This window comes from Arthrobotrys flagrans (genome assembly GCF_004000055.1).
Source record: "Arthrobotrys flagrans strain CBS H-5679 chromosome Unknown unitig_3, whole genome shotgun sequence".
NCBI classification, from domain to species: Eukaryota; Fungi; Ascomycota; class Orbiliomycetes; order Orbiliales; family Orbiliaceae; genus Arthrobotrys; species Arthrobotrys flagrans.
This window is the reverse complement of record NW_027137547.1, coordinates 2,187,725-2,210,590: the sequence shown is the minus strand read 5'-3', so window position 1 is coordinate 2,210,590 and position 22,866 is coordinate 2,187,725. Positions and strand designations below refer to the sequence as shown.

General features: G+C 46.1%; 4 protein-coding genes across 4 annotated transcripts; 1 reads left to right on the top strand and 3 right to left on the bottom strand.

The window, feature by feature from the left end:
- Positions 1–2,467: 2,467 nt before the first annotated feature.
- DFL_002032 (uncharacterized protein) lies at positions 2,468–3,055 on the bottom strand (the record flags this gene model as incomplete). The annotated part of the gene is made up of 1 exon (XM_067630756.1): positions 2,468–3,055. The coding sequence occupies one exon, from the start codon at positions 3,053–3,055 to the stop codon at positions 2,468–2,470; it is 588 nt and encodes a 195-aa protein (XP_067493368.1).
- A 7,885-nt stretch (positions 3,056–10,940) lies between these two features.
- DFL_002031 (uncharacterized protein) lies at positions 10,941–12,389 on the top strand (the record flags this gene model as incomplete). The annotated part of the gene is made up of 1 exon (XM_067630755.1): positions 10,941–12,389. The coding sequence occupies one exon, from the start codon at positions 10,941–10,943 to the stop codon at positions 12,387–12,389; it is 1,449 nt and encodes a 482-aa protein (XP_067493367.1).
- Positions 12,390–13,163: 774 nt separating this feature from the next.
- Positions 13,164–13,817, bottom strand: DFL_002030 (uncharacterized protein; the record flags this gene model as incomplete). Its single annotated transcript, XM_067630754.1, has 1 exon — positions 13,164–13,817. One exon carries the CDS (start codon positions 13,815–13,817, stop codon positions 13,164–13,166), a length of 654 nt encoding a protein of 217 aa, XP_067493366.1.
- Positions 13,818–14,858: 1,041 nt separating this feature from the next.
- On the bottom strand, positions 14,859–20,919 carry DFL_002029 (uncharacterized protein; the record flags this gene model as incomplete). Its single annotated transcript, XM_067630752.1, has 5 exons — positions 14,859–18,845; positions 18,922–19,047; positions 19,105–19,390; positions 19,466–19,959; positions 20,092–20,919. 5 exons carry the CDS (start codon positions 20,917–20,919, stop codon positions 14,859–14,861), a joined length of 5,721 nt encoding a protein of 1,906 aa, XP_067493365.1.
- Positions 20,920–22,866: the final 1,947 nt, after the last annotated feature.

Below are 22,866 nucleotides of genomic sequence, written 5' to 3'. Positions count from 1 at the left end.
GATACCGATGGCCATTTAGCACGTCCCCATATAATTAAGGAGAAGCACTTATATATCTCACTTCGAAATATTAACTTCTCATCATTGCGAGCGACTAGTGATTTCCCTAATATCTGGCATAATCAAATATCGAGAATATTGAATAGGTCTCAATTACTCAAGGCCTGAAGGATCGATCCGATTCTTAAAGAACTGTCTTCATAATATAATTTCTCAAGGTCAAGAAAGATATATACTACCTGTAACTGCACCAATCTCGAAGGAAAAACCAAGTGTGTCCAAGTTTTCCTTGTCCAGCATCTGAGTTCATGAACCCTGTTAACTTGTTTCAAAACACCGTTGGCATGGCCGACCCGGCAAACGTACCGACGGGGCATGAAATCATCAAGATCACACTTCATATTGTGGAATTTCAAAGGGATGCTACCTCGTACAAAAATCCTACGTTTCGGAGTGTAATGTCAAGATTCCAACGTCTTCCAGGCTTGTAGGGACTTTCTTGCACTTGCCCCCGCGGCTAGAACCCCCAGGCCACACCCCAGCTAGCCAGTAAATGTTTAAGTGTGAATACCGATTGTTCTCCATATAAAATTATCTCAAATCTTTTTTCCACTCGCACTTTTATTTATATATCTACGAGTCATAACCAACGACTTCTACTCCGATTGTCTGAAATAATTGAATGGAGCTTAGACTATTTAACATTCTTGAGATTTAACATTTTTTTGTCGAATAATAATATCTTAACCTTCAGCGAACTGAGAACGGGCAACTCCACAATATGGCATCTAACCCATCTCCGACACTACCTCCAGCATCTTCGGTGATATTAGGGCGTCCGGAAGAGGCCCCTGCTGGTTTGGCTACAATAATAACACACTTTGTCAGTGTTGGCAAGGTATGGCCTCACCGTATATATCTAAGCTGTAGGCCTGATCGTTCTAACTGAGAACTTCAGAAAGCAGATAGGTTTGATCCTGAGATAATCATGGCAAACGCTGGCGATAAAGTCTGTAAGTGTTCGAAAGTGTTTCTATTATAAATATCGTCGTTTCTCTCCATTTATGTATTTGTTAGAAATTAAAGCGAATAAATCTTATTCGAAACCTAGTCTTCCGATTCTAACCCACCAATCATTCCATAGCACGAGGAACTTTCGAACGTCCATGCATACCGTACGAGATGCAAAACCCAAGAGTAGATGAAAACGGGGCTGGGCCCCTGTCCTCATGATAAAACTAGAGGTATGGCCCAAATTAAATTAAATCGCGATTTGACTATCGATATCTATTCTCGACGTTCGTTCGAGAAATCTCTCTACCTTAGGTCAGATCACCTCGGTTTCCTAACAATTCTATCTTGCAATATTTGTGAAGATTAGGATGAAATGCCATCGTTTACATGGACAGTACGCACTGCCAACCAACTTTTTCTCTACTATGAGGCCCCAGGTTCTTGCAATAAAGCCGGGATGGTAATGATGATAAACCCGTTTGTAGCCCTATGCATCTGATACATTGCAAGCTTTTAACGAAAACTTACACCCTACCTGATTACCTCCCTACAGCAATGGATCCGTTACGTTTGAGATATACCGTCAAGCTGCCCTAGCGGCCCCATTCGCTCTAACGCCAGGCGAACCATTCCCACCCGATGAAAACTATGGCGGGCGGTCGACAACCACGTCGTCTCTACCAATCCCGGCCCCAACTAGTCCACCAGGCTCATTTGAATCAAGCTCACAAAATAAGGATCTAGCCGCCATCGTTGGTATCGTAGTTGGCGGAATTGGCGCAATGGCTATTATAGGACTTATCATAGCACTCGTTTTCCGACACCGTGTGCATCGCTCCGATCCGACAGCAATAAATTCTCCGCAGCGTGATAATCAACTTCAACTAGGAATGAATGTCACGCCAGGCTTCAACTCTCCTGGAAACCCATACTTTCACGGGAATAGCTCTTTCCCATACACACCAGAACTGGCACCTAGTAGCCCTTTTGTGTAATCCTCACAAGTTGTTGCATCTTTTGCGTTGGCAGTTGGCTTACAGGCTAAAACTCACGATATTCCAAGGAAAACTCTTATCGGCTTTTTGAAAGGTAGCATTTCACTATCATATTTGACTAATTTCTAGCTGTTGTCTCAACCTCTTCGAAACGATCGAAACGAGTGTCATTTTATAAATTTATCATGGTCAGCGTGGGCCCTACATTATTTACTCATATATTGAAAGGGTTTGCACGGACTTTTTTCAGTATACTGCGGCTCTGCACCGTGAAGTATTAAACAGTTCATTCATGCATATGCGCATTAATATTTAAATTACATTGAGCTTTTGGTCTAACTTTAGCTAAGCTAAGAATTAACATTAGAATACAAGTACCAAAGGGCAGTACGCCTTTGCTATGTAATTTCATATACTGCTACACAGCATACCTTTGTACCTGGCATTGAGCTAGGCATCTAGTATTGCCAAGCACCGAATTGCTCGCTGGTGAATTCGACAGCCTGATTGCTGAATCCCAAGCAATCAGAAGCGCAGCCGCTTGGAGCGTCCTTGCTGGCTGGCTGTCCAACGTAGACCTTCCATGGTCCAACATTCTTCTTAGTAGGACAAGCGACGAAACCACCCTTCTTGTGGGTGATGGGTCTCAAGCCGTTGCCCTTGCTCTTAGGTCCGAGGACGAATCCGTCTTGGGTGGACCCTGGTGGGATGTAGGCGCTGTGGGCCTGGGTGTAGCTCAAAGAACCATCTGGAGCAATGTAGATTCTTTGACCTCCGGGAACAGCGACGTTCAAAGAGGAGTAGCCGTCCCCAAAAGTGACTGAGGTGTATTTTCCAGATGGGCAGGAGCTGGCCGGAACCGGTGGAGTTGGGCAGTAGGAGGATGGCTTCTCGAGGCCAATATAGAACTTTTGGCCGGAGGCGTTAACCTGGCCGGAGAGAACTGGATTGGCGGATCGAAGGGACATCATGGTGAAGCTGAGATTAGATGGGGCTGGCGCCGCAGCGACAGCGATAGCAAGAAGGGTAGCGAGAGTGAACTTCATTTTGAAAGATAGGTAGTGTTTGATTAAGAATTAAATCCTAATGGTGTAGAATACTAACGAAGGTATTGCTGTAGGAGAAATTTATAAGCTGAAGAGCTGTTGCTTGATGAGATGAAAGTATCTTGGTCTGACTAGAAGCAAGCCGCCCTTTTATATTCGAAATGCGAAGGGGATTTTCATAAGATAGAATCGATATAAGGCATGGATCAAGCATTAACTAGCCTTCAACCTTGACATCATCATCCGCTCTCGGTTATTTTCCACAATGCAACCCTAACCCGGGGGTGGAGTTTTTTATTAGAGCTGTACATAGTTAAGACCTCTTAGGAGAAACATTCTTCAATCCCAGGGTACGCCCCAGGTTATCACGGAACTCCTTACCCGAATGCTGCAACATACTGGCGTAAACTCTCATTGCCCACTATAGGGAAAGAATGTTCTCTGGCTCTTCCTTGCTATCTCTGTTTTTTTTTTTTTTGAATACTCAATTAATAGTCAGAGCCAGGGCCAGCGACCCTGGTCTTGGCATATGTCAACGGGGCACCAATGCGAAGGTCCGGAAGAAACTCTAGGTTACGTGGTAGAATAGGCAGGTGATAGTTTCTCCTCGGCTTTGAGCTCATCGGGCGAATGCGAGGTAACCAGTAAAAGGCTGCTGCATGCGCAATAGCCTAGATCTCGAGATTAGATCATCTCGATCCTTTCCCCAGAATCGTACGAAGCAAGACGGTCCTATTTATTTTTAGAACCCACGAGAACAGAAGTTCTTGAGGCTTTGCAGCTTCGAGGAAATTTTGAAAAAATCGGGGAAGTCAAGGAGGTTACGTTACAACTACTTTTACTTTACTTGACGATCGCATTTGAATTTAGTTTGGACGAATTCCTCTTGCGGTTATAGCGTTGTGCAGGTTGTAGTTCTCCTACCTGAACGGGTGGCGTTTGTCTTGGCACGGTTCGCGCGGCGAGTCCGCAGGTGGGCCCACTTCATTTTCTGTTATATATTCGGAAGTTCCACAATATGAATATTTCCGCAGGCAGTTTTTGGATAAATAAAGCGATAAAGCAATCAATTGTTAGCTGCTATAACACCTATGGCTCGAAATTATAAATAGATTTTGGCTGACTGTACGTGCTTATCGAAGGCTGACTCTTCGAGAACCAGAACAGCACAGCTAGCACCCATAAATCATGCATGGGGTGTCTGAAGAGGTGTTGCATTTGGGATCAGTGTGCGAACGTTGAGAATTTTTTACTGGCACGTTGGCGCCAGACAGCTACTATTTGTCTCGTAATACCAGCTATTATCGGTGGCCATTGAGGCTCTGCAAATCAGAATTTTTTGAATATTAATTACTCTCACGAGACGGTATTATAACAAAGGTAGACGAAATTTACATCCAAATTAATCCAGACGTCTATGAATTGATATGATATGATATGATATGGTTGTTAAGCACAATGACGAACCTGCATAGGGATTCTCATGTTTCATCACTGAAAGCTTTCTGGAGCAAGGATCTTTCCTTTACGCGTTTTTGCCCCTTCTCCTCAATTATAGAAGTCCTGCAAATCGGCAATCCCAATTTCATTTTGATCCTCAAAGCGATCAACCAGCGGCGTATCAACGTCTTCTTCTATTAGAGACCGATCATTTTCTCTCACTTCCTGTGGTGTTAGAACTTGATCAGTCCCACTTGACTCTGATCCCGATGCCTCGTCATCTTGATTTAGTGTCTCTTCGATTAATGCAAATTCACACTCGTAGCCCTGGTTATTGCAGGAACCTTGATCGCTATCATCGGACTCCGAATCGGACTTTTTGAAGTTATAATTATACCCGTAGTAGGTAGGATATAACCAAACTTGGTGACATTCAAGTTAGGGTATATCACCTCGACCGAAAATATGGGGTAAGGTACTTGTATCTGCGGCTGATTTTGAAGCTTGAATTTGATTTGAGTCTCCTGGGGTAATAGGCCAACATAGTGTTAGGAAGTTACCATCCATTAGCGCAAGTGCTTCTTTAAGTTGATAACATTGGTAATGTGAAAGCTTCGACCTACCAAAGAATTCTCTTTCCTCTAAGAGCGCTTGCTGCCAGTCTTTGTCAATAGTTTTAACTTCGTACAAAGCCGCAAACTTTTTACCCGGTTTGTTATTATGCGTGTTAAAACTTAGATATCTGCAGTTTGCTTGGAGGAGTAAGAACCTAGAATCGTAGTTTTTAGGGTCAGTCTTAAACATTCACGATATCGATATCCCGTATATTTACCGACCGCCACACGTTGTTCTTGAACTATTATTTAAGAGGAATCGACTCGGATAACGTACACTGTAACAGATTTATTATTTAATTCGACTAGTTTAAACACCCTAACCGGAGAGCTGGGGTCGAGGGCCGCCAAAGGGTATCCTGATGGCTGCATCGAATTCCTGTCCAGTTGCTTTCACCGCTGGCTTTTCATCTCTAGATATTAGCAGAGAGCAACTTTATACACAATCTGTAGAACCTTGTCCCAGAAATACCTTGACATATTTAATATATTTCAGCATTACATGATTTTTATGTGGAACAATCAAAGCCCATACTCCAGCTCGTTTGGAAAACCCAGCTATATTGACCCACGGTCGAATGCTAACATTTAATTTTTCGTAGGATGGCTTTCCATCGTCTCCAACTGGAATTTCGGCGCGTACTAACTCCAACGGAAAACCATTCGCGGTCGGACACTCTTATCCTTCGAAATTCCGAGTCCCGAACAGCTTCACTCGATAATCGCATAAATGTTATTGACTGATTGGTAATTAGAGCGTAGAACTCACACCAGAGAGGCTCCTCAGTTTTCCACGGAAACGTCCCAACATCACTAGGCAGAACGCCGATTCTGAATTCGTCGTATGCGTGGTATGTTAAAACTGAAAACCACGCGAAAGAGGAAAGTCGAGGAAAGGCCGACATTCAGAAACATTTGCGCCACATACCTGTATATATGGTAATATAAACGTATACCTCGACCGATGGGGTTGATTGTGCGATGTGAGTTTAAAGTCAAGTCATCAGTATGGCCATACAATAATATAATATATCATTCCTTAAATTATTCGTGGACGCATTCGGGGACGCATTCGAGGAACTCGCTCAAAGGTTTGGTGAAACAACTATAATAGCCTCGAGCTCGGGGACGGCTTCAAAGGAAGACAGGAGATCTGCTCACAACGCAATGCGGATTCTAAATGCAACAAGGTCCTGATTTTACAGCTTGCCAACTTCGTGACATCTAATCTTTGAAAAGACGTAGATACTCCACCCGTCGACTACAGGCATTACGATGACACACACAGGGCCTCCGTATAATATACTCAAATCGCATTTGACTTGCTCCCAGACTAAGAGTATAGAAAACGACCCGCATTGCATTACAACCCTTGCAATACAAAAGCTATTCTAGCACTATTCCTCGCGGCCTCGTATCATACAATATCCGAACTACGGATTATATATGAAATACTTATATAGCCTCATTGGGCTCATCCATATTTGCAACATGTTTGCTACCCTTGTTTTATGAGCCAATAGGTTCCTTGTCTTTAATTGCGCAAGTCCTAGACTATAGTTACTATACGTCTATACCAGAGTCTCACTATTTCCTATCGAAACCCCGTGGAAGGCCACTTCTAAGCTCCACCATCTCGAAACATCCTCCACAATACGCATAATACTATTCATCGTGATTAACCTCTTATAGAATCTCGAGGTAGTACAGGCCGTCATTGACAAACCCACTGAGAGATGCTGTCCTTTAGCTAAATTTAACTGAGGAACAAGAGCCCACTTATGCTCTGGCATGCGTATGTCCCAGAGAACGGTTAACCAACCCCTTGGTTCAATTCTCAAACTGCAGTTCTCAAACGAAACCAAGTAGAAACACCTCGTTGTATTCTCGTATGCACTAATCAGGCGACGACGATATATCACGATAATACAATCTGCAAGATCCTCTTTCGATTAGATAAGTGGAGTCAACAGTACCCGAAGCTCGGTAACATTTAGGACATGTGTCTCAGCACATAGGTGCATCTGCATATGTATAAACCGTTGGCGACAAAAACGCTATAAGAGAAAAATTAGACAACTTCCCCACTATTTCAATATATTTACCAGTTTCGAAAGACCGCCGGCCAAGAAATGCCCTCTACAGGTCACGGGTTTATCCCACCGATGCAATACCAACGATGCTTCTACAACACAATGCATGCCACGCATGACATCTGTGAATCCATGAAGCCCACCGTACGAAATATTTTAAGAACATGCTCCCAAGCTTTCAGCTTGTAAGGCAGCCTTCTGACAATGCAAAATGTCTTACCTGAATCAAAAAGATCGACAGGGATTTGGGCAGGCGAGAATTCAACACAACCAGCTGATCACGGGCATGGTAGTCCGTAGATGTTACGCACACAGTGGCTGGAAAGACGTCTCCACTAGCTCCATTACGAACCATCGACGAAACGGCGGGAACTACCACATTTCACGAACCAAAAAGCGAGTTTACTTGAGAACCCGGAGAGCCTCTATGCATGCAGTTGTGTTGAGGCAAGGGCACCTGATCCGGAGACAAGGGCTTACATGGTCTCGTTGGTACCAGCAGGCAAGCAGCGCCCCATACTGATACATCTGCCTGTCCTGAAGACAGAAAGACGGTTCGCAACCAAATGCTCAGAATGGTAATTCTATTTGTTAACCATAACTTCACTATCTCCATTCCATTAAACTTTTTTTTTTTTTTTTTTTTTTTTTTTTTTTTTTTAATTTCTTGACTCTCCAAAGGCTCCCAAAGATTAGTGAGGCGAATTGGTGAATACGCCTGCGCATAAGCCGCCGGTGCTGTGAGAAGCATTAGCGGAACAATTGTTAACAACGCGGAGACTTAGGTAGAACTGCACAAACAGTCACAATTTCCATTGCCACGCGTATGCTGCATGCCGGTAGGCCGTTTTCCCACAGAACATCCACAATATTAGCGAAAAGCTGTCGGTGGTTCGGATCGGATTTGGTATGGTAGCTAGCCAGCAAACTACTCAGATGTTCCCATAGCAAATCCTCAATAAGACCCCAGTAGAGGTCGCTATAAGTGCGCGGAATAATATATATCGTTTTGAGGGAAGCGAGGGGCTTTCTAAATAAAGACCCGTGTGATATCGCAGCCTTGATATTGAACTGTGTCGGGTCAAGTAAAGACCGAAAAATTCCACCACGTACTAACAGTGGCTTCTCCAATCAGCTGATTTTTTCCCACCGAGATTTAATCGCTCGATGGCGTCGGGGCGTTAATAGCTAAATTATGATTAGTAGACGTATTACCGACTTTTTAAGGAAGATACTATTGTAATCCCGAAAAATAAACACCTTAGTTGGAAAAATTGAGGTCTTCATTTTCGAAAAAAGACGGTGATATGAGAAATGTTTTCCAGGGTGCTTGTCTTTTCAAAATTAAGCAGCTTATGGGGGAAACAGACGGCAAAAAAGAATGCAATAAGATCAGGTCCCCCACATCTCTCAAACGTTCAAACGAGTCTATAGATCAACTTGCAGATATTGATCGCGACCGACATAGCAGTATAAGGCATCCCTCTCAGATGTACGAAGGGCCGTCCAAAGTGTACATTGATAGACCGTTTTGTCTCACTGGCCCAAGACTTGCAGCGCAGTCGGTAGACTCGATGTGACGTGACAGGCAGCTGGTTAATCGTTAATGCAGGTAATCAAACTAGGAAGCTGGATCGCAACAAAGTGGCGTAAGAATTGTGGGGATTCCACTTAATATCTCTCTAACCAAGGTTGCACCAACATGGTCATTACGCAGTCAGAGAAATTCGGGTGTGCTTGAGGTGCAGTGCCGCTGCAGCATAAGATACCTTTAACAGCAGTGCTCTGGATCATTCGTGCAAGTAATCGGGGTTAATCTACCTGCTGCAAAGGAAACTATACATAGTATGGTGCAACACAAGCCTGAGGTAAGCAGGAAGCATCATCTCTGCCTCCTCGACTGGCAGGGTGAAGTGGACGGAATAACATTGCATTCCGAAGACCGCGGATTTAATGGAGGGGCGAGCCTCTAGGCCTCTAGGTTATCGTAGATCTCGAGTGCAGTCAAGACTTTACTCTTGGAAAATTCCATGTTATGTCATGTCGAATTGTTTGTCTGCATGATCAATTCTGTTTGTGGCTCTATTCCTCGAAAGATGTTGGAAACTTCAAGTCGAAGTCTTGTTTCGCCATTAACCTACTGAAGTGGGGACTGATCAGATTGCTCTGGGTGCGGTACCTGGTCCAAAAAGGCTATATCTCGCCACCCAAGGGCCGACCTTTGATATTTCGGGGAATGCCTTGCAAACCTGAGCTCTCCAACCACATACTGATCAATTGATGAGTTTTTGTCGGGAAAGAAACCCTCGCACTCTCAAGAAACAATCATGTTGATACCTACTGTGCAGTTGTGGCCGCATCTCTGCCACCCGTAAACGTTAGGAGCTTTTAATTAGACGCATGCAAGCCAACAGGATACCTTTTTTTAACCCTTCCCTACTTAGTAATCCATGCATTCGCCTACAGCTTGTTCCCTGGTCTGTGGTAGCAGAGGGAGTATATTATCCCAAACTTAGGTTTCTCCCAATCACAATGGCTAAACCACTCGTGGCCATTGAATGTTTCTTTCTGGGAAACATCTCAATCGATGTCAGCAGATTTCTAAACAGGAGGCGCCCAAGAACCAACTATGAGCTCCCTGCGCACAGAGATCGGATACGTTTTGGAGACGGTGGTGTGCATACCACATTGCATTCCGCCTCGCCTTTCTTCCCCAACTGCATTCGCGACATACTAAATACGAGAAATAAAGGAAGGAAAAAAAAACTAGGGTGTAGATACCGAACCGCTCTTGCATGATGAGTGACGGATGATCTCGCATAATCGATTCTTTTTACCTAGCAGAGCCGTAAATCACCTAATTAGAAATAGTAATGGCCGGACAGTTTGGTAGAAAAAGGAATGCCAGGGGCGAGGAATATGTGTAAGAAAACCACCTGGGAAAAATGGAGATTCTTTGCAGCCCATCACCGTTAGTCAGGCTCAGGTGGGACACCAACCATGAACCTTTTCTCTCCTCCCAGTTCCTGCAAATGTGCATTTGTGAGATCCGAAGGGGCGCACTACCCAGGCTATTGCTAAAAATTATGATAAATTCAGAGGGGACGCACTCGTCCGTTTCAAAGGTGTTCCCTTTCTGAATATCCGTTTAGGTTATTCTTTGTGTCTGTGGCTTTATCAGATATAATACAGACGCAAGTTCCTGCGGGTTCCTAGGCAGCATAAATCTTAATATCAAAGTCAGCTTGGGTATCCTTCGAGAACAAATATTAATCTGCAGAATCACTTCTCATATATTGTACTCCCGATCCTTTACAATTATACGACAAGCTTGGTTATATTAAAGGATCCCTTACAAAGCAAAAGGACGAGTGCCGAATATATATTTTCTGCTCTGCGCGAATTCGGCAGAGATATAAAAGTCCAAAAGCATTCCTTAGGAAGTATGTCCTCGACATCCCCTCGTGGCTGACAAGGAACCCTAGCTGGCGCACACACGTCCAACCAACACATTTGCTAAGCACAAATGACCATGATAGATAGGCTTCGATTCGAAAACAAATGCGATAGTTCGGATTCCGACATCCCCAAAATGTATTCAATCAAAATGCCCAGCAGATTTTTCAAAAAAAGATCTTCCGTACTCGGAGTGAAAGCCCCGACTTCGGTTTTTCTTATGGAGGCGGATATAAATCGAACGAGAGATCATACTCCTCGGCATCAGACAGCACAAATTCCATGTCGGAGTCCGACTATTCGATGTCGAGTTCGAATTCCAGACCAAAGCGACCGCCTGTTAACCAATCAGTACATCAGCACCCAATAACCTCAATGCAAGGACCGTTTCTCGAGTCCATGAGGTGTCCGGACGTTGACGTCGAAAACGCTACAAACCCAAAGGGTATGGACCTAAGGTACCACCCTCTTGTCAAGGTCATTGCCCAGATTGCCTTTGGTATGCATCTACTTCACAAGAAGCTTGCAAAGTCGGAGACCGAAGTGGTCAAGATCCTACAACGACATGTCGATGACATCAACAGATTCTTGAACAAAGCAACTACAAAATTTGATTCGGCTCTTTCAGACATCGACAGGAGGTATATGAATCTCAAGACAGCCGTTGATAACTCAACAGTCTTTGAGAAAATGTTGGCTACTGAGCCTGTGTTCAGACAACAGATTGCAGAGAGCAACAAGACCGTTGAATATGTCGTCAAACGAACGACATCGGCTATGGAAAAGAATCTCCGCGATGTGTGCGAAGGAACCCGCGCCCTTGGAGAGCTTACAAAATATATGAACGCAATACGAAAGGGCTGGAAAAATACAGGTCTCGTTCGTACCTATGGTGTTATGGTTAGCACTGTGGAAGTGTGGGGACGCTGCTTCGAAAGCTTAAGGAAATCCGGAGTCAACCTCGCCCTAAGCCTCGAGAAGATAAAGAATGTTATGGGACAAATCGATAAGCGGGTCAAAAGAGCGGCCAAAGCTAGCTCTCGCCCAAAAAAGCCATCTTTCACGAAGGACACATCCTCTAAGATTCTCAAGCATGCAAAGTCTATGCCTGGTCTACCAGTGATTCCAAAGAGGACATCGTCCCTCAAGATCAGAGACTCGGCCTTAGCTCCTTTGGGACTACGGTCGATGTTCTTAGGTGACTCTGAAGTCTCTCTCGTACCTTCGAGACCACCCACTAGCTCCAGTTGCAAGCCAAACCTGAGAATCCGCTGCGACAACCTAGAAGACACTAGCTTCGTTGTGCAATCGGATAAACCAACTTTCCTCAACATCGACGAAAGTGACTACGAAGACCCAGACCATGATACTCCAACCACTGTCACATCTTTAACTCCTCGCCCACGACAGCCAAACCATTGGAAACCCCTGCCTCCAACTCCAATTACTCCTCCTGCTGACACGCTTGTCCTCGATAACTTCTCGCGTCCTACCACAGCTGGGAGCTTTTCTGAATTCAAATCCACTCCGCTTCCCAAGATCCGGGACCTTTGCGACGATAAATCCTCTCCACTCACAATCGAACTCTGTCTTGAAGGATGCCTCGACGATGAGACAAGCATGTTCCAGCTTCGTCCTGTGTACAGCGAAACTGGACTTTCTCATTCCAAATCATGTTCCCCAATCACCACTGCTCGGCCCTTGACCGTCCGCTCAGCAGCTGCTAGGTGATACAACTTTCATTTTATCACATTTTTTATCTTTCTTTCACACTTTCTTTCAAATTGTACGAATTTCATTTACTACTGGCTTTTAATGATACCCGGCGTCTTGGTTTTGCTTTTATAGGACCTGGCTTATACAGGCTTGAATACTTTACACGGAAGTCCTGGCGTCTCGAATTCTTTCTTTCTATAATCCCTTCTCGAACTCAGTTCTTCTACATATATTTCCTTTGTCTAATTTTGTTCCAAGGTCATACTGGAGGGGTTAATACTATCGAACAAACGGTTCGTTCGCTTCACGGGCATTTGCAATATTTGTCGTCAGTTATCAAAGGGAAAAGGGAAAAGGTCACTTGTATTTGCGGTGTAAAGCCATGTATATATGTATACAGCGATTCATTCGATCAATGGGATCAAAATAAAACAACCCAACAAAGAAATCCATAAAATTGAAGACAATCCATAACTCCTAGAACAAATAATGCAATCCCGTCATTCATGAAATAGGGGCACCCTGGCATCCGAAATTGTGCAATCCCGACGTCAACTATACATTAGCGCCACCATTCGCAAGGAAGGGATATGGAAGGAGCCAGAACAGTCGATATATCGGGTAATACTCACGAGAAATGCAACTTTGTTAGGACTCTACCTAGTCATCAGACCATCCAAGTCATAACATCGTTGATCATAAAAAGGTTTTGGAAGAGAGCCCGAACAAAAGAAATATTCATCATCTCAATCAAAGGTATGTAAAATGCTTTTTCCCATCGTTTGGATTCTAAATCTTAAGCTTTTCCAAGGGGGTCAGAAGCTTCTTCATGGCTTCCGTGCCTTCCAAGCTGCTGCGCTTGACCTTCCCGATTTTGCTAATCCTACCCCCAATAACCCGTTTCCCGCTGCCGGGTGTCTTGGGAGTCCTAGCAGGGGGGCTGCTAGAGGCACCTTCAAGGACATGCTGAGAGACTAAGCTCCCGTCTGTCCTACCTTCCATGACTCCTCCTTCTCCCCCATGTTTATGATCAGCCAAGCTTTTGACACTGAGCTTCATGGTCCCGCTCCCATCGCTGCTGCTTCTTGAAACGACGTTCGCAAGGGTATGAAACCAGCTCCTTTCTCCCAGATATTCCTTTGTCTCTGGAATCCTTTGTCCAGAAGACCAGATCGTAGGCGTGGCAGAGTAGCTAATAACTACCTCGCAGTCACTTTCAAAGGTGATATCAACGGCGCCGGAATCCCAGCCAAAGTAGCCGAGCTCATGGCCGGAAAGGGTGAAACAGGTGACAACGACGCTGGGGTGAAGAGAGAGATTGATGACGATGGTGTCTGACGGTTCGCAAACATAGGATTCTGATGGAACTGAGAGTTTGGTGAGGAGGAGAGTTGGGACGGGGAAGGGTGGAGCAGCTGTGTCGTTGGGGGAGTTGGACGACATGATTGGTTCGGGTTCAAAGCTGTGGTCCCACCCAAGCGAGCCTTTGATTTGGGGAATGCGAGCTGCAAGATGGGGAGATGGGTGTAGCCGCTCAAAGATGATGCAGATAGACGGACAAAAGACTTCGAGTGAGATAAGATGTAGAAGTGATGGGAGGTGAATATCTTTGATGATATCTGGAGATGTATAAAAGTTGATAAAAAAGATTCAAGAGTAAGGATGAAAGGTGACGAATGCAATGCGGCAACGGACAGTCTCTAAAGCGTATACCGCAGCGGGACTCAAAGCGCGGCGGCAGACAAAGACTTAGGAAGCACCTCGGAACACTTTAAAAGGAGGCGAATCTCAGCGCCAAAACCAAAGACATCTGCTGAGATGCTGCTAATGAGGGTACTAGGATCTTCCTCGCCTGTTAGACTCTAAGAATGCCCTCTAGGGCTGCCGCCAAAACAGCAGACAGATATTTGGATCGCTAAGCTACGAGGACGAACGGATGGAAATGTAGATTAAGAGAGCGGAGTCATTAGTTTGATCATTTCAAAGGCCGTTATACAAACTACTAGAACAATATAAGCACCAGAAACAAAGCCAAAACCAAACCCCCCCAAATTATTAAGACGAGAAACAACCACAAACAAAGGCTCCGTTATGATCTTATAATACGGATAAAAGTCAAGTATGTAACCAGAAGCAACGTTTTAAAGAGATGTAAAAGAAGAACTGTAAAGAACGGTTGAAAACAGAATAAGGAGATGCGCGCTAAATTCCACAAAAACCAGGGCTTCAACCATCTGTCAAGCTTTCCCTCAAAATCAAATATCGCAAACGGTAAACAATAGAACGGAAATTTGGGAAAAAATGAGGGAGAGTTAATAGGAAATGCTCGATTAAATAAGTGAGCAGAGATTCAAAACCAGTCGTAAACAAGCAAGTAAATTTTCAGGGTGTATCATGTAGTGTCGTTAAAACCGTATCGTATCAGCCGTTAAAATCAAAAAAACAAGGAATAAAAAAGGAAAACCAATCACCAGCCATGTATCGTTACACAATAGTTTGGTTCCGTTTCAAAAGGCCACGGACTTTGCCCCAACCTTTAGCATCTCTGTCTTGGTAGGCAACTTCGTCTCCAGATTCGCTTGCACCAGATTTATCCCCACTGACGACGTATGTCGTGACGCTGGCAATTCGTGGGCTTTGATACTCGTATCCACCAATCATCAATCGTGAATGTCGTTGTGACTGAGTTCGTAGAGATCGCATATCGGGACGTCGAGGGTCGAGGCTGTTCGGGTCGGTATTGAATTCATCAATAGGCGACGAAGGGGTGTCATCACTGGTGACTCCCTGTGATAGTGTAGGGGTATCAGCTAGAGTCCGAGAGTGTGCACGATGATGAGAGCGATGTCTGTGTTCCCTATGCTCTCTATCACGGTGGCTGCTCTCCCGCTCTTCTTTGACAGGAACTTCACGGCGGCTGCCACTACCACCCATTGACTGAATAGCAGTGGCGGCGGTAACAGCGGCGGCGGCGGTAAGAAGGCTCTTTCGTGTCTTGTCACGGCGTTTGCGACGTTCATCATCCTCGTCAGCTGGTGGGGCAACTTCAGGAGATCGTGGTTCGCTTCCAGAGAGCCCTCGAGAACGACGGTACCTGTCCTTCTCTTCTTTTTCACCCCTCTCGCGCTCCTCTGTTCTCCGATGCCTTCGCTTTCCCCGTTCTCTGTCCCGAGACTCGTCTTCCGTAGCAGCCGCCATTTCTCGTGAAACAGCGATGTCAGGAACCTCGCGACCCAAAGCCTTTCGCTCTTTCCGTTCCTCCTTGCGTCTTCTACGATCCTCGTCATCAGTGCGACCATGTCTATCTTTATCTCTCTCACGTTTCTCCTCTTCAGTACGATGTCGTCTACGTCGTTCCCTTCGAGACGCCTCTGTTGTAGCAGCGGCTGTAACATCAGGAATCGGCAAGAATCCAGGATCATCAGCATCTGCAGTAGCTTGAGCATCGAATGCCTGCCTGGAACCACGGAGTTTCTCTTCGAAATCAACGGTTTCGGCTGGTGGAGTTGGCGTCTGTCGGGGTCGTTGGTAATCACCCTTCCCAGACAGCAACGTCGTGATGTGTGATTCAGCGTCCAGAGCTCGTCGCTCCATCTCTTCGAGGCTTGCTCGCAAAGCGACCGATTCCTCGAGGGTTTCCGCAGCGCGGGTCTGGGCAGCAATCTTCTGCTTCTCGACGTCTTCGAACCTGCCTTGGTATGCTGCAAGTTCTTCCCGTGTTCGTGTAAGCTCATCGCGAGTGACATCCAGCCGGATCCTCTCATCTTCGATCCGATGGGTAAGGTCATAGATTTGGTTGGCATGCTCCCTGCAATCGACTTCTCCTTCTCCGGCAACTCTAGGAACATCTCGAAGGCCAGTAAGCTCTGCCTCTAAGGCCTCAACCTTGGTGTTTGCGTCGTTGAGCTGATCTCGTAAGGCATCAACTTCGGCAAGTACCTCAGGTGCCTCCCGAGAAAGCGGCTCATTCGCCTTCAAAACTTCGATCTCAGCGGCCAAATTCGTACTCTTGGCAATCTCTTCCTCGAGTCGTTCGTTGAAAGTCTTGTCGCCAATCTCCTCCAGCTCTTTCGTCTTCGAGGCAAGTTCGACTTCGAGGTGCTCAGCCTTCGCTCTCACTTCATCTAATTCCGCTCCCTTAGCTTCTACGTCGGCAATGAGGTTTGCAACATTTCCTGTAAGGCTAGTAATCTCGGCTATCTTAGCACTGATGTCGCTTTCCAAATCAGCCAACTTTTCATTCGCAGTAGCCAGACCAGCATTTGCACTTTCAAGCTCAGATTGAACTTCGTCATGGCCACCCCTAGATGTTGCGAGTTCCTCTGTTGCACTGGCGAGATCCGCCTTTGCGGCAACAAGGGCATCCTTGAGATTGTTGATCTCACTGACGAATACTGAGGTACCTTGGCTTTGGGCGGAAAGCTGAGTTTCGAGTGTAGCATGAGCATCACGAGAAGCTTGGAGTGCCACCTCTAGCTCCTCTTTCTCGATCTTGAGAGCCGCAAGGCTAACCACCAAACCGTCTTTCTCCTCGCGGGTTGTCGTGAGGTCCGCCTCGTGAGCGTCTCTAGCACTCGTGAGCTCGGCGACCTTGTCATTTAGGGCAGCGACCTCAACGTCTTTCGTGGATTTTAATGAGTCGCTAAGGGCTGTCTTCTCTTCTTCTAGTGCGGAGATCTTCTCATCCAGCGCAGCATTTCCCTCTGTCAAAGTGGCAATCTGTTCTACTAATGAAGATTTTTCGTCTTCAACAGATTGCACCTTTTCATTAAGCTCGGACTTCTCAGCCTCGAGAGCAGAGAACTTGTCTTCGATCTCTGCCTTTTCCGTTTCAAGAGTGGAGAACTTCTCTTCGATTTCGGCCTTTTCAGTTTCAAGAGCAGACACTTTGCCTTCAATCTCAGCCTTTTCGGTTTCAAGGGCTGATACCTTTTCTTGAATCTCAGCTTTTTCGGCTTCAAGAGCGGAGAGATTGCCCTCCATCACGTTTTTCTCTGCTTCAAGCTCCGTAAGCTTGCCTTGGATGGAGCCTTTGTCTGATCCGAGTGCGTCAAGGAGTTCTCGGGAGCTGGATGCACTCTTTTCTGCCTCTTCCAACTGAATCTTGAGTTCATCCATCTCTTTCAACTTATCCTCGGCATCTTCGTATAGAATCCTGAGGTCGTCGAGCTCCTTGTTGGCCTCGTTATGAAGTTCTTGAACGGTCTTGATTAACTCCTCTTGCTCAACGGCAGCAGCTTTAAGATCATCCACTTCGGTAGCGTCAGCCTCAAGCTTCTCGACTTTCGCCTTGAGCTCTGTGATTTCGGTGCCCTGAAGCTCAATCTCTCCATCCTTCAGCATAATATCATCATTGAGTCGATCAATTTCCCTGAGGGCAGTCCTTTGTTCAATAATCGTAGCTTCAAGCTCCAAGATCTTGATCTTAGCGTCTGAGAGTTCGGCTTTCAACTCAGTGATTTCCTTTTCTCTTTCGGTAATTGTTTCCCGAAGCTGGGTGAACTCCTCCTCGCTAGGACCTTCGTCAACTTTCTTTTGGAGCTCAAAGACCCTGACGTTGAGTCGTTCCCTCTCCTCCTTCGCGGCGAGTTCGTCACGCAGTCTTTGCTCAAGCTGTTCTTCGAGGTTCTTAACTCTCGTCCTGACGTTACCTACGGACTTCGCCGCCTTGGCTGCGAGTAGTTCCTTGTCCTTCTCCGCTAGGGCATCTGTAGCCTTCGAGACTTCCCTCTTAAGGTCCCGAACCTGGATTTTGAGAGCCTTGACAGTTTCTTGGATTTCTCCTCTCTCTTCGCTGATTTTGGTTTTCTCGGACATAAGCTCCTCAAAGCCGGTTGTCGCCTTCGCCAAATCCTGCCGCAGCTTAGCGGCTTCAGCCTCTGCGGCTGCGGCCTTACCCGAGTCGGCTTCATCGAACTTCGATTTTTCAGACTTGAGCTTTTCCAAAAGTTCCAAGACCTCTTTGATTTGAGAGTCTTGCTCTTCAGTTAGTTGTTGAAGCCTGCCTCGCTCGATCTGAAGTTGATTCATCGTTTCCTGCATTTGTCGCGATTCTTCAACTTCGGCTTCGAGTCCCTGAATGCGTGCTTGGAGCTCAGACTTCTCGTCCCCAAGTTCAGAAACTCTATTCTCGAGTCTTGAGAGAGAACGACCAGCTTCGGATGCAACATCATGGATCTGTGTCTTCAGAATATTGTTTTCTGCGACCAACGTTTGGAATTCACCGGTCGCATCTTCGATCATCTGGGCAGTTGTCGGGGAAATTATGTCGTTGGCCTCGGTAACTGTGACCTCAGGAGCCGCACCAGCTGCGTCGGCATCTTTCGATAATTCCTCTACCGGTTTACCCTCTGTGACTTCGGTATTGATCTCAAGGGTCGGTGCTTCTCTATCCTTTGGCTCAGCATCTGCGGAAGGCATGGCGCTAGGTTCGGGCTTCTCCTCAGCTGGAGTTTGCGGAACGGTGTCATCCTGTATTTTCGCATTGTCAATATCAAGGCCTTCAAATGGATAATATACGTGGAGCAATAAGATGATGACAACATACCTTGCCTCCCTTCTTCTTCTTCTTTTTAGATTTCTTACCGTCCACAGAATCAAACCCGTTATCCTTTTCCACTGCTGGTGTCGGGGGTACACTTTCGGATGGTGTGGGTGGTACTACTTCGGATTCCTATTCCAGACTGCGTTAGTGCATGCTGAAAATAACGGAGGTGTCGGTAAGATATACCTCTTCATTTTTCTCTCCCTTCTTTTCTTCCTCGTCCTCCTTCTCTTTGTCGTTTTTCTCGTCTTTCCTATCATCATCTTTCTTATTCCCCTTATCTTTGTCGTCATCTTTCTTATCATCACCACCACTACCTGATCCAGTGCCACCAGACTTGTCGTCACTTGGGGTTGGTGGCTCGATGGGGGTTGGTGGCTCCTCGTTGGATCCCTTCTTCTTGCCAGCGTTTCCACTAGCGCCACCCTTCTTCTTTCCCCTCTTCGCAGCATCCATAGGCTCGGACATGTTGCTGTAAATCCACGTTAATAATTAACCGATGGCCATCATAAGGGCGAAGAAAGAAAGAAAGAGAGAAAACACATACTCGTTTTTCGGGTCGGTCTTGATCCCCATCTGAGTCAAGGGGTTTCGTTCCTTGTTCAAGAATTCGATCAATGCATCATCTGGATTTCGTCGAATAGAAGAACCGGTTGTTGATGTTGTTGGTAGAGGACTATAAGGTGGTGGCGGCGCACTACTATACGATGATGACGTATAGCTAGGGTCGTTGAGATAGTTATATTCCTTCGAAGGAGTAGGTTCAGGTACCGATACAGGGTCTCTGTATGCAGTGGAGCCGGAGTATCCACCGTAGGGGGATTGCTTTGGATAAGGGTCGGAAGGAGTCGGTCGCGGAGGTGTGTAAGGATCGGCTACGCCGGAAGATCCTGAATTGTTCTCGAAGACATTTCTTAAAGAATTGATGTTGCGACCAGTTGAAGGCAAATCGCTTGGTCGGGATGGTTGATTTGATGGAGCAGGTTTGCGCGACGGCTGCGACGGCTGCGACGGTTGCGACGGCTGACTAGTTGGAGGTTGCTATATACCGAATTAACATCGAACGAACAGAAAAATTTAAAACAACCAATACGAAGGCGAATAAAAGGAATTATAGACACGTATATCACTAATGTAGATAATATGCGATAGAATGGAATGGAATCTACTAACCTCAAACTCCTTCTGAACTTTCTGCAGGCCTTCCTTTGCAGACTTGGCTACCTCCCCCCACTTCTTCCCCAGGTCACCCCAAAAGGACATGTCGACTGATTCCTGATATGACGGAGGAGGGGCAGTGTCGTACTCTGTTGGGAGCGATGAGATAATGTCGACTTCGGAGAGATGTTGTGCGTCCAATGCAAGAACGTCTACGTTGGCTGCAGACTCAAACCTGCCCCTTTTGATGGAGCTGGTGCGGCAGGACCAACCAGTCCGCCCACCACCCGCCGACGGCGCCGAAAAGGATGTTGCCACGAATTCAGTGATCCGCTGTGCGTGCAGAACCGACGAATGATGTGATTTCTGGGTCGGAAAGGTGTGGATATGGTCCAATGCAATGCAATCGGTCATGTAAGGTCGAGGGCAGGGCTGAGGGTGGTGGTGATGATGATGTGGAAGAGGTTGGCTGGGACGGTTCGTTTGGACCTCACCTAATGGTATTGGCAATGTGGACAGGACGCTAGCCAGACTGAGGATCGTAATTGGGGTTTGGGCAGGAAAATTGAAAAAAATCAAATCCAGGGCCTGGCCGTCGTCAGCAGCCAAATCCTGGTAAACCGGTAGCACCGACACTGCAGCCGCAGCATGAGCATCAGCATCAGCATCAGCATGGACACCATCTACACCGACAGTACCAACAGTACCACCATCGACTGCCAAAAGGGCCGATATCTTTGCAGGGTTGAATGATAGCGCAGGTACCTGGTCAGCAGCAAACTTGTCTCTGACAGCAGTCTCATCCCAGTTCCACACGCGAGGATAGTGGCAATTTAGCTCCATCCAGGCTAACCCTCTGCGAGAATAGTCAAGGAACAAACCCACAAAGAATGATTCGAACACCTTCGATAATGGTGTGCGCTTAGTCGGGTTGGTTATGGCGAATAACTCGGCCCGGCTACAGCCTATCTGTCTTCCCGTGTTCAATTGATGTCTTGACTTGGGTACCTTCCTTCCTTTTGGTACCAATTGCTAAGGCAAGAATGAGCTGTCTTTTTGCCCTTACCCTGCAAATACCTATCGATGACTTGCCGATGAAAATTCCTTTTCTCTTCCCGCAGTCTCGATCGAAGTCTCCCTTGTCTGTCTGCAGATGGTCCAGCCAAATGGAGTAAAGGCCTGTGATTCAGCTTGCATACACCGAGGAACTTGAACAACTTTTCATCCACTTCCTACGAGAAATCCCTCCAAATTCCCCTTCTATAGCTCGATCAGGAACTGGCTCGAGCTTCGGTCTGGAATGGAAGATGGTAACCCGTCGCTGGCCGCTGTAGACACAGTCTGCCTGGGGTATATGAAGATACCAAAAAAGGATTCCCGCAAGATGTGTTACGTCCAGCAGAGCCTGGTATAGCGCGCCACCCACGGTTCCGTTGCCAATCGTCGTGGATATATTGCCTCGACGAATAGCAGAAACCGCTCACGTAAAAAACGTAATGGGATAGGACAACGAACTACGAGGATACAGAATAAGGGAACCTTTCTCTTCAGAAACCGTTCCTGGAAAAGTATCACGTTTATAGTTCAAGCAAGCAAGATACGCCGAGGAAGAACCCCCAAAATGCTCGGAAATCGAACTTTGATATTCAATCTCTTCACAGTTTATGTGTGCTTTCTCTTCCGCGAACTTCTCCCTGTCGATGTGATAGCGGCTTTGGTAACTGCAGCAGCAATTATCAAGTAGAACCCTTGAGCTGGGTATTCGAGACGACAGCTCGAAAAGAGGGACAAGAGAGAAAGCAAACAAGCACTCGGCGGCTATGACGAGGATCTTTTTTTTTTCTCCGAAGCCGCTCACCAGAATTTGATCCCCTCAAAAAAAAAACCCACGACCCAAACGAAAGAGAAAGGAATGATTGTGAAAAAATGATAAAAGAAACGACGATAAGAGAAAAAAAATGTAAAGAAGAATCTCAAAAACTCAAACTCAAGTTTTAAGTGACTCAAGACAATTAACGGTTTGTTATCCATTCCTTTCATCCAGAGTCCTTCTCAAGTACTCCATACTAGCCTTCATTTTTGGCACTCGGTACTTGTACATCTTTCGAACCTCGAAAATTTTTTCCCTCGACTCTCATTCGAGCTGGTCCTATAGTGGTGCAGCTTGAAAAAGCAACTGGACAATGGATTTCTGCTTGAAAGGTCGTCCCCTTGACAGAAAGGTGCGACTGTTCTGAGTTGTCCGGCTTGGCTTGCAGGATCGTTGATCCAATTCCATCAAATTTGGGCAGCTTGGGTGGGCCTGTGTGGAGCACTATCCCAAGCGATTGGGCGGTCATCCGAAGAATGGCATGTTGAGGTTGAACATGGGGCGACATGGTCACTGCTTCTTAAAAATGGAATGTCGAAAAAAAGCTGAGCTCTCGTGGGGTAACAGTTGGAGGACTTCTCTCTGAGGCAGCAACTCTGATTTGACACGGTGAAACATCACAAGATACGGACGAGCTAAAAGCTTATATCAACTAGAAGTAGTTTGCGATAGACACTTCACAGCAGTATACGTACTGTACTAGTAATTGGAAATAAAACCCCAGGACAGCTCCGATAGCGATGCATATGTCTGAGCAGCAAAGGTTGTATTATATTATAACCACGGTGTCAACAGTGTATCACACCGGGTGATTGCGACAAACTGGCATATGCAATGACTTTCTGCGGGAGATGGCAGCTCTTCGTGCTGCTCGACGCAGTGTATACGAGCGATGGCAAGATCCTAGGATTCGACCGATA